This window comes from Pollicipes pollicipes, unplaced genomic scaffold (genome assembly GCF_011947565.3).
Source record: "Pollicipes pollicipes isolate AB1234 unplaced genomic scaffold, Ppol_2.1 Scaffold_5724;HRSCAF=6776_pilon_pilon_pilon, whole genome shotgun sequence".
Taxonomy (NCBI): Eukaryota; Metazoa; Arthropoda; class Thecostraca; order Pollicipedomorpha; family Pollicipedidae; genus Pollicipes; species Pollicipes pollicipes.
In genome coordinates this window covers 17877749-17895070 of record NW_023596746.1, presented here as the reverse complement: position 1 = coordinate 17895070, position 17322 = coordinate 17877749, and the positions used below count along the sequence as shown (strand labels likewise).

Genomic DNA, 17322 nt, shown 5'->3' with positions numbered 1-17322 from the left:
GCATATCCGGCACGTTAGTCTTGCTGAAAATGCAGTATCTATTAGGTGTCCATTTTTACGCATTTCAATCACCTTTGACCTTGTCACTACCGTGTATGCTATTTTGATATCAAATTCATCCACCCTGTCATCCTTTAGTGTGTTTTCTGATGTGCTTTGAGGCGGGTACCGACATGCTTGAGGTTGGTAACTGACGGAGGATAAGTGGGACGCGCTGCCTATGACTCGGTCCTGATAAATGTCCCTGATTAAAACACAGCCGAACTGTGCTACACAGGATTTCGTGACTAATCGCAAGCATGAGAGGACGAATTATTATCCAAGGATGTTCCGAAGCCCTGCCGAATCGGTAGCAGAGTCCCACAGTGACTGCGTAGCAGCTGTTTAGGGCGCCGACATGTCCTGGCTACAGCGTTCACACTCGGTGAACGACCTGAGGCAAGTTATGAAGTCCATTAGAGAAGCGAAGCCACTTTCACCTTTTCCTCAAATGGAGTCCCATTTACAAAACAGTGGTAAATTGGGCGAGAGCAGATGAGAAAATAATCCGCAGTGAGCCCACTACTCGTCAAAGTTTGTCGCCGTCGTAATGACGAGCCTCCGGGCGGAATGGTCGCGGCTCTGCCTCCCGGCGGAATAGTCGCGGCTCTGCCTCCCGGCGGAAAGGTCGCGGCTATGCCTCCAGAGGGAATGGTCGCAGCTCTACCTCAGGGTGAGATATCGCGGCTCCGCTTCCGGGCGGAATGCTCGCAGGCTCTACCTCAGGCGGAATGGTCGCTTCGCGGCTCTGCCTCCAGAGGGAAATGGTCGCGGCTCTGCCTCCAGAGGGAATGGTCGTGGGCTCTATCTCCAGAGGGAATGGTCGCGACTCTGCCTCCAGAGGGAATGGTCGCGGCTCTGCCTCCAGGCGGAATGGTCGCGGCTCTGGCCTCCAGAGGGAATGGTCGCGGCTCTGCCTCAGGCGGAATGGTCGCGGCTCTGCCCTCCAGAGGGAATGGTTCGCGGCTCTGCCTCCAGAGGGAATGGTCGCGGCTCTGCCTCCAGAGGAAATGGTCGCGGCTCTGCCTCCAGGCGGAATGGTCGCGGCTTGCCTCCAGAGGGACTGGTCGCGGCTCTGCCTACAGAGGGAATGGTCGCGGCTCTGCCTCCAGGCGGAATGGTCGCGGCTCTGCTCCAGAGGGAATGGTCGCAGCTCTGCCTCCAGAGGGAATGGTCGCGGCTCTGCCTCCAGAGGGAATGTTCGCGGCTCTATCTCCAGAGCGGAATGGTGCGGCTCTGCCTCCAGAGGGAATGTGGTCGTGGCTCTATCTCCAGAGGGAATGGTCGCGCTCTGCCTCCAGAGGGAATGGTCGTGGCTCTATCTCCAGAGGAAATGGTCGCGGCTCTGCCTCCAGAGAGGATGGTCGCGGCTCTGCCTCCAGATGGGAATGGTTCGCGGCTCTGCCTCCGGGTGGAATGGTCACGGGCTCTGCCTCCAAAGGGAATGATCGCGGCTCTGCCTCCAGACGGAATGGTCGCGGCTCTGCCTCCAGAGGGAATGGTCGCGACTCTCGGCGTCCGACGCGTTCTCTGATGCCAACCGCTCGGCCAAACATCCGCGCTGTTTTGAGCTACCTGCCAGACAGGCGTTCGCGCCCGTGCGTCATCGCAGTGGGGAGAGGGGGGAGAGTCTCATCTGCGCTCACGGCATCACGTCACAGAGCCTCTGTCACGTTGTCATGCCGCCGTGTCAACGGATGTGGCGAAAAAGGTTATATTAACAAATTATGATGACTCATTCTGCATTTCAGAATGCGCCGTAGAGGAGGCGTGGATCTATCTGAAAGAAAGATGTGTCATAGTAATTGAACGAAAATGAAGGAAATCTGCGATTTTGATTGTAAAAAATTGTTAGCCTACCGGTTATGAAGGACAAATAGCGAGAAAAAATGTTATGAAGAAAAGCTAGCTACGAATCACTCCCAGCGATTTGGTGAGCCTGTACATCCTGCGGGTGATGCGACGTTCCAACAATTTATGAAGTATGGAAAGATCCGACGCTGCGCCCGGGCTGCCAGACTTACTGCTCGTAAGCGGTGCGATGCGCAATCTGGTCGTCTAGTCGCGCAAAATAGAAAAATTTATCTGACGCCTCTTATCTTCGCCATCATTATTTTGAGCTGAGAAATTAATTAAGTTTGTGCTATTTATGCTGCGGGTGGCGTAAAGTCAGGAAACGGCCGTGTTCTTTTGTGAATGTCACGTCTGGACGTGAATGGACGTGACATTTTGTTTCGGGACCCGTGACTGGACGAAAAGCTACGGGTAGCTGGTGACATCCTTTAATGAGTACTATTGTTATGTGAACGTTAGTCCGAACGCATCGATTGCGTGTGTGTCTGGGATCAGCACCCACGCCAAGCTGATCTGAGCCGATCTCGACCCCATGTTCCTATACGCGGCACCCCCGGATCTCTACGCTCTATGAGCCGTGTGCCGTGAGGTTCTCTTCTGTGACGTTGTTAGACTGATGTGCGATGCCCTTCCGGCAAGCCTGCCAGCTCGCTGAGTGGTCGCTGAGGGTTCACCGTGCCCTGAAGCATAGCTCATGCCGCCCTGACCGCAGACACGACACAGAATATCTCGGCTGATGACCTGCGGTATCGGCCAACCGAGAAAGCTAAACTGCGCAATAACATCCTTGGCAGGTCCCGTAGGCAATACGAGACCACCTTGCACGCGAACTTCTCCGCTGGAATTGTGTGCCTTTGGAGTATCAGCCACCTGCGATGTTCGTCTCGCCAATGTGACGCTTGAAGCACCTCCTGCGCGTTTTGTGCGCTTCCATGTCTGATCTCTTTTCTGGCTTTTCTGGCCGTCCACGGCAGAGCGCAGGTGGCGTCGCAGTGAGCTGCACACTGAAGCCCTGCATGCCACTTGTATCTGTATCTGAGTCTGCGCGCTCTGTGACGCTTTCCGGTGCTCTTCCCGCCGTGCTGCCCGGACTCTCCCTGTTCGTCCCAGCAGAACGCGGTCAGCGGAGCAGTGACGCGGCGCGCACCGACTGTGTGTGTCTCTACATCCGCGTGTGTCCATGTGTGCGGGCCACACTAACCCATTCTGACGCTCCGGCAGCGCCCGGCTGGCGGGGCAATGACCCGGCACTGTCGTCTGTCTGTATCTGTTGCCCCTGTGTGCCCTGCCCTGACGCTGGTCGGCCTGTCCCCTACAGAGTGCGGTCGGCGGAGCGGTGACCCGACACTGTCTATGATCCTGTGTGCCCTGCCACTGACGCTGGTCGGCCTGTCCCCTGCAGAGTGCCGCCGGCGGAGCGGTGACCCGACACTGTCTATGATCCATGTATGCTCTGCCCTGACGCTGGTCGGCCTGTCCCCTACAGAGTGCGGGCCGGCGGAGCAGTGATCCGACACTGTCTATGATCCTGTATGCTCTGCCTGACGCTGGTCGGCCTGTCCCCTACAGAGTGCGGCCGGCGGAGCGGTGACCATCGCTCGCAGCGGATCGTGGGCGGAGAGCGGGCGGTACACGGCGAGTGGCCCTGGCAGGTGTCGCTGCACCAGCGGAACCCGCACACGGGCCAGCTGCTGAGCCAGCACTGCGGCGGCACCCTGATCGGCCCCAGCTGGGTGCTCACCGCCGCGCACTGCATCGTCGAGTCAGTACCTGGGTTGCGAGCTCAGTACCTGGGCAGTACCTGGGCAGTACCTGGGCAGTAGGCACATTGAACTGGATTTACCCACGTGAGCGCTACGGTCTGTCGGGTACTGGTGTGGCTTCCCATGATTCCTGCGATGACGAGCCTGGACACTGCCGCTGGGGTCAGGAGGAGGGGAGGAGAGCCGCCGGCGCGGGTCCGGCCGCGGAGCCGGACCCCGGTGCCTGCCGGGATTCTGCGGTCGCGCTCTCCGCTGGTTTGTACCTGATTCATAGTCTGGCACGGTTTCATTAACTCGCGCCAGTTACAGTGGCCGTGTCGTTGTGGATTACGTGAGTAATACCAGCGCGGAACTTGCATAATTAAGCACCTTCGCCGAGATGCTTTCACATGACACACAGCACCGCAGCTCTTCTTCCACATACCGCACAATACCACAGTGCCTCTGCTACATGACGCACAGCACTCAGTGTCTCTTCCATCTTACGCAAAACACTACAGTGCTTCCCCCACAAACGCACAGCACCACAGTGCTCTTTCCACCCCCTGCATAACGCCACAATGCTTTTCCCACACAGCGCGTCGTAGCCATTGTCACGCGGTATCATGAGACAGGGAACTTTTATAATTCCAGACATGAAATGGCATTGGCGGGGCAATGAAATGAAATGGCGGAAAATGGCATAACAGGGCAAAACCCATCGCTTGTCATCAGGCCTAGACGGCAACGGTCCCAGCAACCGGCTTTTAGAAAACATTACAAATGTGCCCCTCAGTCATCACATGGGCCGGACGAAGGTTTTTTATTTATGAATAGGACCGCAGGACTTTTTCCACACCCTTTTGTAGTTTGTCACTTAACTTTTTATATTGATCTATGACCCAATTGCCCTGACTGCGCTGATGCGTGTCATTAGGGATGGTGTTGCCGCAGCGCCGGCCGGTTGGGCGCGTGCTGAGCGCGCGTGTCGACGACGGCCCGCCCGGCCCGGCCGGCTGCTGCTGCCGCCGCAGTGATCGCGGTCAGTGTGGCGCACCCGCGCGCCAGATCGTGACTCACGCGCGGCGGGGCGGCGCACTCCGGGAGCATGCAGGAGAGGAGCGGCGCCCAGATGACGGATGATGGCGCCCTGATGACGGGTGATGGCGTTCTGATGGCGCGTATGGTGGCGCCGCTGCACGCACACCCGTGGGCTGCAAGTGAGCATGCCGGGGTATAGATACATCGTCCCAAAGATTTATGTACCTGTCTTCCAAAGTCTGACGTTTCCAAGTGTTACCAAGCTCTCAGAACACGCCAGCTCTGCTCTGTAGGGCCCAGTAACGGCACGTGATCAGATGTTTAGAAATGTCCCGAAGTCAATCCTGGGAAGACAATCGAAGGCGCCGAGAAGGACTATCTTCTTACTTTACCGCCTTATATTTCCTTTCCAGACAGGTCCGAGAGGCATTGCTTCACTTTCTTTTACGGAATCCCACTTTTCTAAGACGAACTGTCAGCCCACGCAGGTGCTAATGTCAACGCTTTGTCGGAAGCTTATTACAGACTCTTCGCCATAATGCTGACGGCTTGCAGATGGATATGTACAAATCCTCAGAAAAAATGTGAAACAAAGGGCACCATCGACTATGAGCTGCAGTGCAGTGCGAGCGTGGCACACGCGCCCGCGAAGCTCCGTGTTTTCTGGCGTCATGAGCTGGCAGATTTGAGCCCACCGCCGTAACGGCCTGCCAGCGTGGTATGCGGCCAGAGGGTGGAGCCGCCGCACACCGGTCGACCGCGTGCGGTGAAAGTCCCATCCTGGTCCCACCTGGGCCGGTTTGGCTTGAATGGCGCCACCCACCCACGGAAGACGCCTGAACGCCTTCCGATTCGGTTAGGCAGGGTCCACGGCCTCATTCAGTCGATCCGAATGAGTGTGGCCGGCTCCCGGCTCTGAGCGAGGCGTCCCGCAAGCTGGGTATTCCTCCTCTGGCGTAGGAAACTCGCTTTAGCCGTTCATTCAGCTTTCACTCGTTTCTGGCGCGTGATTTATCGCCGCGGTTTGCATATTTTGCCGACGAAACCCAGTAACTTACGTTGACAGCCGGAACCTTTACAAACTGGGTGTACGCGGAATGCGTAATGGCGTTATTATTTATCAACCTTACGCCAACCCACTCCGCCCATTCGATTGGGTCATTCAGCCGCGTCGTGCGTCGTATCCGCCCTTTTCACTCCTGAGCTTGCGTGTACCACTTCTGTTGTGGCCGAAGAGGCTTTGAATTGATGCTTGATTCGGCCCCAGACGCTTTGTATTGGCCATTGCATACATCACACTGACGTGTCTAGTCATATCGACATGAAGCGACGTCCCGCGGCTGTAATGAGAGTGTCCGTCGTCGTTCCAGGAGATCGCACACAGTTAGCATGCGTTGTAGATAAAAGGAGCAGGGCTTTTGAGTTGTCCGGATTGATATCCGGACAAGTTGGGTTAGCAATTGATGAAATATCTTACTTTTCTCGATAACGGTATACTATACCCTCCCTTGTGAGCGAAAAAGAGGTTATCGATAAACTACACCCAATGCAATGATAAATGTCTAGTCATTTACGCTTATGTGGGATGGATATATGATGGCTCAGATATCTCCTTGGAGTAAATGCTGTGCCATTATACATGGTTGCATCTATTTTCCTGGTATAGTTATTTTCAAATGCAAGTCAATAACATATTCCATCTCGTTGCTTTATTTTGAAATCTGATCGGCATATTTAAGCGATGATTTTAACGCCATTTGGAAGCCCTTGGTGTGCTGATTAGGACTAGCCAAGGTCTTTTATTCTGTATGCGTAAGGCTATTTTTATTTTGAATCAGATACTCCAACTTTGGTGGGCAGGATGTTCTGGCCCGTTGTCATTTTGGCGACATTCTTCGCCATATAGGACGGACAATTTATTTCTACCCGCTGGGACCTGACACATAAAGCTGGATCTGCTGAGTGGAAAACGGCCTTACCACAAGCGTCATAGCTGAAGTCATATCAAGCTTAAGCTACCTAAACGCGTTTTAGTCATATTTCGTCCAGGCCGGTAATTCGAAGCACACCACACACACCACACACACACACACACACACACCACACACACACAAACACACACACACACCCACACACACACACACACACACACACACACACACACACACACACACACACACCCACACCCACACACACACACACACCACACACACACACACACACACACACACACACACAAACACACACAACCCACACACACACACAACACACAACACACACACCACCCACACACCACACACACACACACACACACACACAACACACCCAAACACACACACACACACACAACACACACACACACGCACACGCACACGCACACGCACACGCACACGCACACCTCCTGGAACCCTGCTCCGCAATGTGGAAATAACCCTTAATAAAACTACGTTTCGTGTTTTGGGCCCCCACTGGTTAGCACTGGATACACTGGGTGGATCACTCTAGGTTACACTGCAGGATGTCATAACATCCCGAAAACGAAACATTCCTGTGACTTCCAACTCAGCTAGAGATGCGAAACAGCTAACGGGCGTCTTTCTTGCTATGAGGCAGAGCCAACGATAGATGGGCTTAAGACTGTAGTTTGGTTTAAATATTTCAGCGCGATTTGCAACCATTCCTGATCGTAACCTTACGGTATCCAAAACCTCCTTTTCTTTTCCTTGTTACGCTTCGGTTACGCTCCATTAAAACCATTCTTCCCTTCCACGCATAACGCAATTTATTGCCGGCCCCTTCTTACTTAGGTGCGATCTTGCACATCGCATAATTGCTGTCCCCGGTTGCATTTTAGATGGTGGTGGCTCACGGGTTTAAAGCAAGTGTGGTCCGATGTTATTCCCTAGTTGTGGAACGGGCGGTACTCTGGTGTACCGATCTGGATGGCGGTCACAGAATTATCATTTGGGGCAAGTACTTGCAGAAAATATACGACATGAGGAGGCCCAGACACTCCAATTCAGCTTTATGGAATGACGCGAATAATGAGCAAATAATTACGAAATTAAAGTGAAAGATTACACCGCAAGCCGTTTACATCACAAAGAAACTTTGAGAGCAAAAAAAAACATTCAATTTTTAGTAAATGCTACACGTTGTTTTCCGATAAACAATGAAGGAAAGACAAGATGAGAACATTTGCAGCCCTACTGCGAATGACTTCCCACACACCTGTCGCGAGAAAGGCACTTTTGTCCAAAAAGATGTCTGCATCACGCACGTTTGATGGCTTTCTTACCTGTCTGTTGCTTTGAACCGCCCATGTTATAGGCTGGTATGGCTAAGCCTTCAGCACAATGAGTTATGGTTTCTTGCTGGCAGCTATTAGCTTTCCAAAGAGGTACCTTAAGGTTCTGGTTGTGTTGTGTCGAGAAGAACTTGTGTTGTGAAGAATATAAGATACCATGGTATCTGTCACTTTCCATTTGCACGCAAATAAGCCTAGAAATATCAGGTCTGGTTTTTGCGGTGCTCTGTGATAAGTGTTAAGTTTTTCATTCATTAATATTCCAAGGAGTTCCCACGGATCGCTACTCGCGTTGAAATGGCGACTGTGGTATGCCTGTAATGAACATGCTAATGCAGGCGGTGGCAAAAACTGCCTACGATGCCGAATGAAAAGCTCTGTCTTTGAACCTACTATTTAGAGCGCTCCCATCGTTAAGGCGGTAACAGCATATGTCGAGGCCATTGTGGTTTTCCTTAGTGGTTGTTTGTTCCCTTATAATTCCTCGCGAAGTTGGCATTACCGACTTCCCTTGTACTGTGGATTTGTTTTCTTAACCATAACAGCCTGAATTTATCTGAATTATGACGATGAATATTTTGTAGACAAATGGCTTACATAATTACGTGAATGAAATGAATGAAATGCTAATGCTAATGAAAACGCAAGCGGCATTCCTTGTCAATCATTTGAACATAAGGCGAATTATGTCTCACTGGTCATGCACCTCTTGTTAGACCAAATAAAGTTGAACTGCTTTGATGTCACACGCGTAGTGTACGCAGTGTTCAAAGCAGTTGCGCTTGGCCTTAAAAGGTCTATTATCTCGTCAAGCACAGATAAGCTCGTTCCAGATCAAAATAGAGACAAATGTCAAAAGTGGGACCGGCGGTTGCAAAAGATCGAGCCGATACAGCTTGTTCTGCAGCACAGCCCAGCCACAACCGGCGGTGTGTCGGTACCACGGATGGCAAGAGTGCCACACTGGCTTAGGTTTGTTTGGTAGGTTCATATCTCTTTCGAACATCATATGCCGTTACATGCCTGGGAGATTGAGGTGTGAGGTCAGAGATGGAGCAGTCCACCATCTCCAAGACGCCTGTGCTCACGTGGGTCTTTCGACCAGGGCGTTCGTGAGGCCGTCTCACGGCTGCCGGCGTCGGTATGCTCCGGTGAAGGCTGGCTCACGGCTGCCGGTGGCGGTATGCTCCGGTGAAGGCCGAGTCATGGCTGCCGGTGGCGGTATGCTCCGGTGAAGGCCGACTCACGGCTGCCGGTGGCGGTATGCTCCGGTGAGGGCCGACTCATGGCTGCCGGTGGCGGTATGCTCCGGTGAGGGCCGACTCACGGCTGCCGGTGTCGGTATGCCCCGGTGAGGGCCGACTCACGGCTGCCGGTGGCGGTATGCTCCGGTGAGGGCCGACTGACGGCTGCCGGTGTCGGTATGCCCCGGTGAGGGCCGACTCACGGCTGCCGGTGTCGGTATGCCCCAGTGAAGGCCGACTCACGGCTGCCGGTGTCGGTATGCTCCGGTGAAGGCCCACTCATGGCTGCCGGTGGCGGTATGCTCCGGTGAAGGCCGACTCAGGGCTGCCGGTGGCGGTATGCTCCGGTGAAGGCCGACTCACGGCTGCCGGTGGCGGTATTGCCCCGGTGAGGGCCGACTCACGGCTGCCGGTGGCGGTATGCTCCGGTGAGGGCCACTCACGGCTGCCGGTGGCGGTATGCTCCGGTGAAGGCCGACTCACGGCTGCCGGTGGCGGTATGCTCCGGTGAAGGCCCACTCATGGCTGCCGGTGGCGGTATGCTCCGGTGAAGGCCGACTCAGGGCTGCCGGTGGTGATATACCCGTGTGAGACAAGGCGCTGCCTGGATGTGTCGTGAAGCGGAGGATGCAGGGAGTGGTTGGATGTAGAGGATGGCTTTTTTCATCTGCTGTCCATCAGACCGTATGGAATTCAGGTTGCGTAAGTTGTCAAGTGCATTTGCGAAGAACATCATACGTGTAAAAGACAGTTCTATTAGATTTTTCGTCGAATAACCAAGAGAATGGAAAGATGACAGACTGATATTACAGCTACATGCCTTTATGGAAACGAACTAGGAATTCGGGAAAACCTTGTAGTGTTTCCATCTGCCTGTACGTATTACTCGATGCATCCGCTGTTGGCCGCAGCCAGTAGGCGTGGCTAGCTTTTCTTCGCGACAGAACACTAAACAAACCTTGCGACCGCCGAGCCCACGATGGGCTGGTGAGACTTTTGTCGTGTTGTGTTGTGTCGTGTTGTGTTGTGTCGTGTTGTGTTGTGTCGTGTTGTGTTGTGTCGTGTTGTGTTGTGTCTGTGTTGTACTGTATGATGCAAAGCAGGGTCTCTCCTCTGGCGTTTCCTACCAGAAATATATGATTGTGCTTGTGCTAATGGTGCTGGGTGTAAAGCGGTGCTCTGTGATTCGGTGCAAGAGTAGCAGTGCTAATCACGGAGCCATGGACCAGTTCCTGTGCACACTTGATATGTATATGCGTTCAGCAAAAGCGTTGGGGTCCGATGAACATTTGGCTGGATGGAGCCGAACATAGTTATGGTGGTCAGTATATTCGTTCCGTAACATGTGAGTAAATTTGCGTCCAGAGGTTTCCTCGCTCCCCGTCGTCACTACCAGACGTCTCCGAATGGGTGAATTTCCCTAAAACGGTGGAGGCCTGCTGAATGGTAGACCGAACGTGGATGCTTCTGCTTTTGCTATCACAGTCGATTTCAAACTATTGCGAGGGCTGTGATTGAGATCATCAGATTACTATCAAACGGGTTCATGCAAAATCATGAGCAAGCTATTGATGCTTGAAGACGTTATGAATATGAGACTTCAACGTCAAAACAGCTTGTTAAATTTCCTGTATTGTACCTAAGACTGTGGAAGACCCAGACCTTATCAAAATTTTATTGGAACGCCAATGACAATGAAAAACGGTAAGGTACCTTGCATTTAAAAAAGTGGCAAAAATGAGGCCGTAATGAAAGAAAATAAAATAGGAATTGAAACTAAAACTTCATGTGCACTAAACTCAAAACAGTAGGGCATTTTCGCTGCCACCAATGAGAGAACGCACAAGATGGGCACTAGTGAAGTGTGTCCTCCAGGCATTCACCGGCCGCCGCGCCAGCGTTGTTATCGGATGGCTCGCTAGCTGTCTGGGCACGTGTCCGTTGCGGCGTAAGAGGGGCGCGTACAGGCCCGGCAGACCCGCCTGAGATTGTTAGGCTCGTAACGTCTTTGTCCGAAAGGAAAGTGATATTTCAAGGTTCGCACGCAAACGTGGTCGGTGTTTGCTCCCCACTGACTTGAAAAATGTAACTCCATGACAAGTATACACGAGGGTTGTTGAAATCTCAGGCGTGCGAGACGGTGGGCGAGGAGCTTGCTACGGCAACCGTGCCGCTTTCGCTGCTTGAGAAAGGTCACCTGGATGTTTTGCGATTAGGCCCATTCCGACGGACTTCTGCTTTCGTCCAGTCATCTATGGTTAGCAAGGCGAGCTGCTGGTTAGTGAAGGCTTCCCTAGTGTACTCTGTCGTTTTCTATCCGCTGCTGCTGCTCGCACTGACAGGCGACCGGTTCGTTGATGTTTGCACTGACGGACATCCGGTGCACTTGTGTTCGCATCGACGGACGTCTGGCTCACTGATATTGACACTGACGGACGGCTGGCTCGCTGATGTTCGCACTGACGGACAACCGGTGTACTTGTGTTCTCACTGATGAACGTCTGGCTCACTGACGTTTGCACTTATGGGCGGCTTGTTCACTGATGTTTGCACTGACGGACAACCAGTACACTTGTGTTCGCACTGACGGACGTCTGGCCCACTGATGTTTGCACTGGCGGGCGGCTGGTGTGTGCTCGCACCGACGGGCGGATGGTTCGCTGGTGTTTGTACTGACGGGAGGATGGTTTGCTGGTGTTTGTACTGACGGGCGGCTGGTTCACTGATGTTCGCACCGACGGGCAGATGGTTCGCTGGTGTTTGTACTGACGGGCGGATGGTTCGCTGGTGTTTGTACTGACGGGCGGCTGGTTTCAGCCCGCTGTTCGGGTTCACCATCCCGCCCGTTTTCTGGATCGTCAAGATGGGCCACATTGAGCTGAGTGACAGGCAGCCGCCGCACCTGGCCGGCGTCTCCAAGATCATCACGCACAAGGTCAGACCTCGGGTGGCGCAGGACGGCCGGCGAGGTGCGAGCCGCTGCAGGAAGTCAGCAAATATTCCCTAGATCTGGTAAAACTCCTGGTCGCCCAGCTGCACAGTCTGCGCTATTTCGTGTATCTGTAGCCCAAGCTTCATGCCCGTAATTTCGTGTTCACAAAGTTGATAGACATTGCATGCATCTTTATGTTTAGTGAGCCGTTCTCTTCTTCCTACCTAGGTGTAGCGCGCTGTCATTAATCGCATTTTTTACCAATGAACTCGCGTTTCACTCCACCGTCGCTCGGATCACCCCCAATCTTAGTACCGCCGTGCCTTGCACCGCAGTACTTTGACGCCAAGACATGGAACCACGACATCGCGCTGGTGAAGCTGCGGGAGCCGCTGGCGTTGGACCAAATGACTGGTGTCAACACCGTCTGCCTGCCGGGTGCCAGTGCCAGCTTCGAGGGCCACCTCTGTCACGTCACCGGCTGGGGCAAGGTCACCGAAAGTAAGTGACCCGCCACGGCCCGCGCATGTCTGACGACTGGGACCAATCACCGCCAGGAAGCCGCCTTCCCTGGATACGCTTCAATGAATTTCCTGTTTGCATTGCTCGTTACTTTTTGCCGTAGATACCCGACCCCACACTGCTAGCTCTCGCATAGTTTGGGCAGTGCTTCTCATGATCACTATATGTGAAGTATCTGATCTCTTTTACTCTCCTGTCGCTGCTCGTCTCCCTCGAATTTCCCTACCATTGTGATGCGTATTTGCTCGTCCCATGCAGCGGTGCCGCCACGTTCTGTGACTGCTCACTCCTGCAGCGCTGCCGTCACATTATGTGACTGCTTGTTCCTGCAGCGCTGCCGTTACTTACCGTGACTGTTCACTCCTGCCGCGCTGCCGTTACTTACAGTGACGCGTCGGCTCCTTCCCAGATGGTTCGGATTCCGAGCTACTTCAGAAGATTGCCGTGCCGGTCATTCCTTACAACGACTGCTATAAAAAGTACGAGAGCATCAACCCCATCACGCCGGGCATGGTGTGTGCCGGCGGCGACCAGCCCAACAAAGGCCCTTGTGTGGTGAGTGAGCAGCGCAGGCCAGACCAACAAAGGCCCTTGTGTGGGGAGTGAGCGGCGCAGGCCAGCCCAATAAAGGCCCTTGTGTCGTGAGTGAGCATCGCAGGCCAGCCCAACGAAGGCCCTTGTGTGATGAGTCAGCAGTGGCGAGTAGTCCTAAAAAACTGTGGAAAAATATGTTTTATATTTTGTTGAACGCATGTTTGCAACTCACCCATCACTCATAACTTTCACTGAACGATCTTTCAGTGGTTCGCGAAGCATGCAGCTGAAACGAGCCTTCAAGTACAGCGTGCATCCATTCGTGCACTCGCTACTGCACCACTGTAATTGCAGTCCACCGCGCCAGCCGGCCACTTGTCGGATGTCCCCCGTTTCCGTGACAATGACTATTTGTGGTGCGACTAAACTGGTGCGACTCGGCAGGGCGACTCGGGAGGCCCGCTGCAGTGTCGGCGCGAGGACGGCGCCTGGGTCCAGATCGGGGTCACCAGCTGGGGCGTCGGCTGCGCTCGACAAAACTACCCCAGTAAGTCTGACGGTGTCTGCTTGGCGCGCGTCGCTCCCCTGTGCGGCGGTGTGCATGGTGTGCGCGTCCATCCTGATGTGCCCGGTCTGCCTGATGTGCCGTCCTGATGTGCCCGGTCTGCCTGCTGTGCCGTCCTGATGTGCCCGGTCTACCTGGTGTGCCGTCCTGATGTGCCCGGTCTGCCTGATGTGCCGTTCTGATGTGCCCGGTCTACCTGACGTGCCGTCCTGATGAACAAGTCATGCAAAACACATGCGGGCACCTTAGCGATGGCATTTCACTGCACTGGAACGAATGAATGCATGATGCGGTATTGCCTTGAATGGTTTCCCGTTGTGTATATTAAGGCTGAATCTTCTGGGAAACGTACCGTTATGCAAGGCTGACGACTCCGCCGCGAACCCCAGCGGTCCAATGGCGACCGTTTGGTTGTATGATGCCGTTCTTTGGCCACGGGCGTCTGGTCACGCAATGTCGCTGTCTGGTAGTGACCATGTGGCAATGCGATGCCGTAATCTGGGTGATTATTTATTCATGTGAAGTCTTGGCCTAACGTTGACCGTTTTGTCATTGTATGCTGCGGTCTGTTCATGACCGTTTGGTCATGCGGTGCCTTGGTCTGGTGATGACAGTTTGATCACGTGGTGCCTTGGTCTGGTGATGACAGTTTGATCATGCGGTGCCTTGGTCTGGTGCACGGGTGGCCGCTTGATCATGCGATGCCTTGGTCTGTTCATGACTGTTTGATCATGCAGTGCCTTGGTCTGGTGGTGACCGTTTGATAATGCGGTGCCTTGGTCTGGTGCACGGGTGTCGATTTGTGTTCTTTTGTGAGAGCCCGGTCCCCCTCCCCCAATGTTGAGTTGCCCCACCCCCTCAACGCTGGCTTGCCCCCCCCCCCTCAACGTTTTTGGCGGGAATACTACAAGAAACTAGAAGAGACGCGTGCGTCTAGTGCTTGCTCCCTGGATCCAACCTTGCATGATTTCTACTCTGTCTAAATTAAAGACTTTTGTAGATTATATAAAGTTTAAATGGCTTATAAAAGCCATATTTATGGCTAAACCCGGTAAGAAAAAAATGGAGGGGGGGGGGGCAGGTTGTCGGGCCTTCGTTTCGGCCCTCCCAATAATTTACAAAAATTGACACGCCTGGTCTGGTGGTGTCGTTTAATCACGTGGTGCCGTGGTCTGCTAGTAACCGTTTGGAAATGTAGGGTGAGCAGCACCGCTGGGTGGCAGGAGTTACCAGGTAAAGCCATCACCGTGCAGCCGTTTTGCGCGTTGCTCTCGGCACGTGTCTCACAGATGGCATAGCCTTCGGGAAATGGGTTAATGCTCCATGGATAAAGCAAGGAATGCGGGAACATTCCAGGGCAGGGCGACGCCATAGAAAGCTCGCGCACCATCCGGCCGGTGAACTGTATCGGTTTCGGTGCGCGTCCGCATTCTCGGCGGCTATTGAAGCCATGACGCCGATAGGACGTACGCGCCAGATCTCCAGTTCCGGCCAGCACCAACCCTAACGCGCTGCCCTCGTCTCCAGGCGTGTACGTCAAGATCTCAGACTACGTTAACTGGATCTACTTCCACCTGGCGAAGGACTACCTGGCCGGACTGCGCGCCGCCCGTACGCCCCGGGCACCGCACCGGACCGACGGCCGGACGTTGTGACCCGGTGTACTGACGTCACGCATCGCCGCCGGTGGCCGTGGGTGATGGGCTGAGCCGTTCGAGTGAGGATGAGTGGCGAAGTGACCCGTCTGCCGGACGCGGCGCGGAATGCGCCGTATCACCGCGGCGGCGGCGGCGGCGGCGGCGGCGGCCTCCGGTCTGGCCGCCGCCGCCGCCGCCGGCCGGCTGACACGGTTTCGGCGCGGCGCCCGTGTTGTCGCGGTCGGCGCCGCTGGGACGCCGCACCGCGCCGCCGGAGCCGGACGCCGCACGCCGGAGAAACCGCGGCACCGGTGCGGAGAAACCGCCTGCCAGCCGCCGACGGCCGGCCGCGGGCGGCCGTGGGTGAGGCGCCGGGCTGACATTGAGTCGTCCGCCGGCTGACATTGAGCTGACCGCGGGCTGGCCGTGAGCGCGCCGCCAGCCGACGGGAGCTGACCGGCAGCGGATGGCGGGGAACACGCGAGTGTGCCGCGGTTTTGGCTGCAAGGCGTCCGTGAGTGAGCTGCGAGACTGATCGTAGAGAAGCCACGAGGCCGAAGTCGAGACACTAGGAGTTGACCGTGAGAGGCCAATGGCAAGGAGAAGGTAGATTGTATCGAAGATCGTGGGACCGACCGTGCGAAACCAAAACAGACCGTGTGATCAAGAGAACTGTGTGTAGCCCTCGGGACGGACGGTATGTCCCCGGGACAAAGTGTGACCACTGGGACAGAATGTGACCCATGGGACGGGGTGAAACCACGATGGACTGAGGAGAACATATGCCCGACTAGATCTCGGTTTGTTTAAGTCCAATTACTCGAGACGCAAGTGGCACACCAAAATGTGATAATGAACCAACAGTAGGCTCATAGCTCCCAGAGTGTCAACGCAAAGCCTCTCTGCATGACCGTTATGATGTCCATATTCGGCGTGACGTAGCTGCAGCATGTTATCTGATGTACCGTTGTCGAGAGCATTGTCTAACTGCGTGGACGTGCCTACCTCTCAGTCGGCTGGCCACAACGGGCCAGGCGGCTAGCGAGCCGCTGCAATTCCTGAGCAATACACGCGATGTAAAATGAAAATGCCGGCTTGTTGAAATGAAACGTCATTCATAGGAGTCATCGAATTTTTGGAACAACGCTAAATCGGAAGACTGACGAATCTTTAGAATCTTGGGGATCTTGGGAATCTTTAGAAACGTTTGCAATGCTGCCCAAAAGACCAAGACGACCTGCACACGAAAGCTGGTATCGTCGTTGCCATGGCTTGCTTAGAGGGTAAGGGTACTAAGGTAGAGGATAGGGCAGGGTATGGCTACTGAAGATGGAGGGCAAAGGGTGCTAGGGTACCTGTACCATTTGCTATAAAAGCTTGGTAAGGTTTCCAGTACTCTATCGACGACAGGTGTGGAGTTTTTTTTAAAATGGTTGTGGGTGACCAAATGAACACAGATCTTTCACTCCGTCAGCTTGTCGCTCGGCTAAGTGGCCTCACAAATTTGGCTGCCAATCCACGTCGTCTATAAGCCAGTCAAGTCGGCGAGCTGGAAAGTTATGCACGACACCTCGGCAGTGTACAGTACATGACAATATTCCGTTTTATTCGTTTTTTTAGAATTTTTCGTTTTAGCGTACATTTCAATGAACACGAATGATGTAAAGCTCCGTTTAATATGCTCATCGGATATCAGATCAAAACACCGAGTCCTCGTCTGTCGATGATTTACTTTGGACAGTCAAATCTCGGACCAGCCTTCCTGCGTCTTGCTGGATCGGCTGATTATAAACTCTCGCCATGCGGCTAGAGACCGCAGCAGCCCGCGGGGCTTCGATACCCTGTGTGTGACGGTCTTGCGACAAACACGCCGCGGTTCCATCCACGATCAGTTTGATGATCCGC

The 17322-nt window shown here is 54.2% G+C and overlaps 1 protein-coding gene across 1 annotated transcript in view; it reads left to right on the top strand.

The window, feature by feature from the left end:
* The window catches only part of LOC119102754 (transmembrane protease serine 2), a 21940-nt gene extending 6367 nt beyond the window's left edge, over positions 1 to 15573 (top strand). Inside the window, exons 2-7 of the mRNA XM_037226211.1 lie at positions 3463 to 3655; positions 12045 to 12162; positions 12495 to 12660; positions 13091 to 13236; positions 13660 to 13762; positions 15308 to 15573. Coding sequence (XP_037082106.1) covers positions 3463 to 3655; positions 12045 to 12162; positions 12495 to 12660; positions 13091 to 13236; positions 13660 to 13762; positions 15308 to 15435 — 854 coding nt within the window. The 3' untranslated portion in view covers positions 15436 to 15573. The remainder of the gene's footprint in view (positions 1 to 3462; positions 3656 to 12044; positions 12163 to 12494; positions 12661 to 13090; positions 13237 to 13659; positions 13763 to 15307) is intronic.
* The last annotated feature ends 1749 nt before the right edge of the window (positions 15574 to 17322 follow it).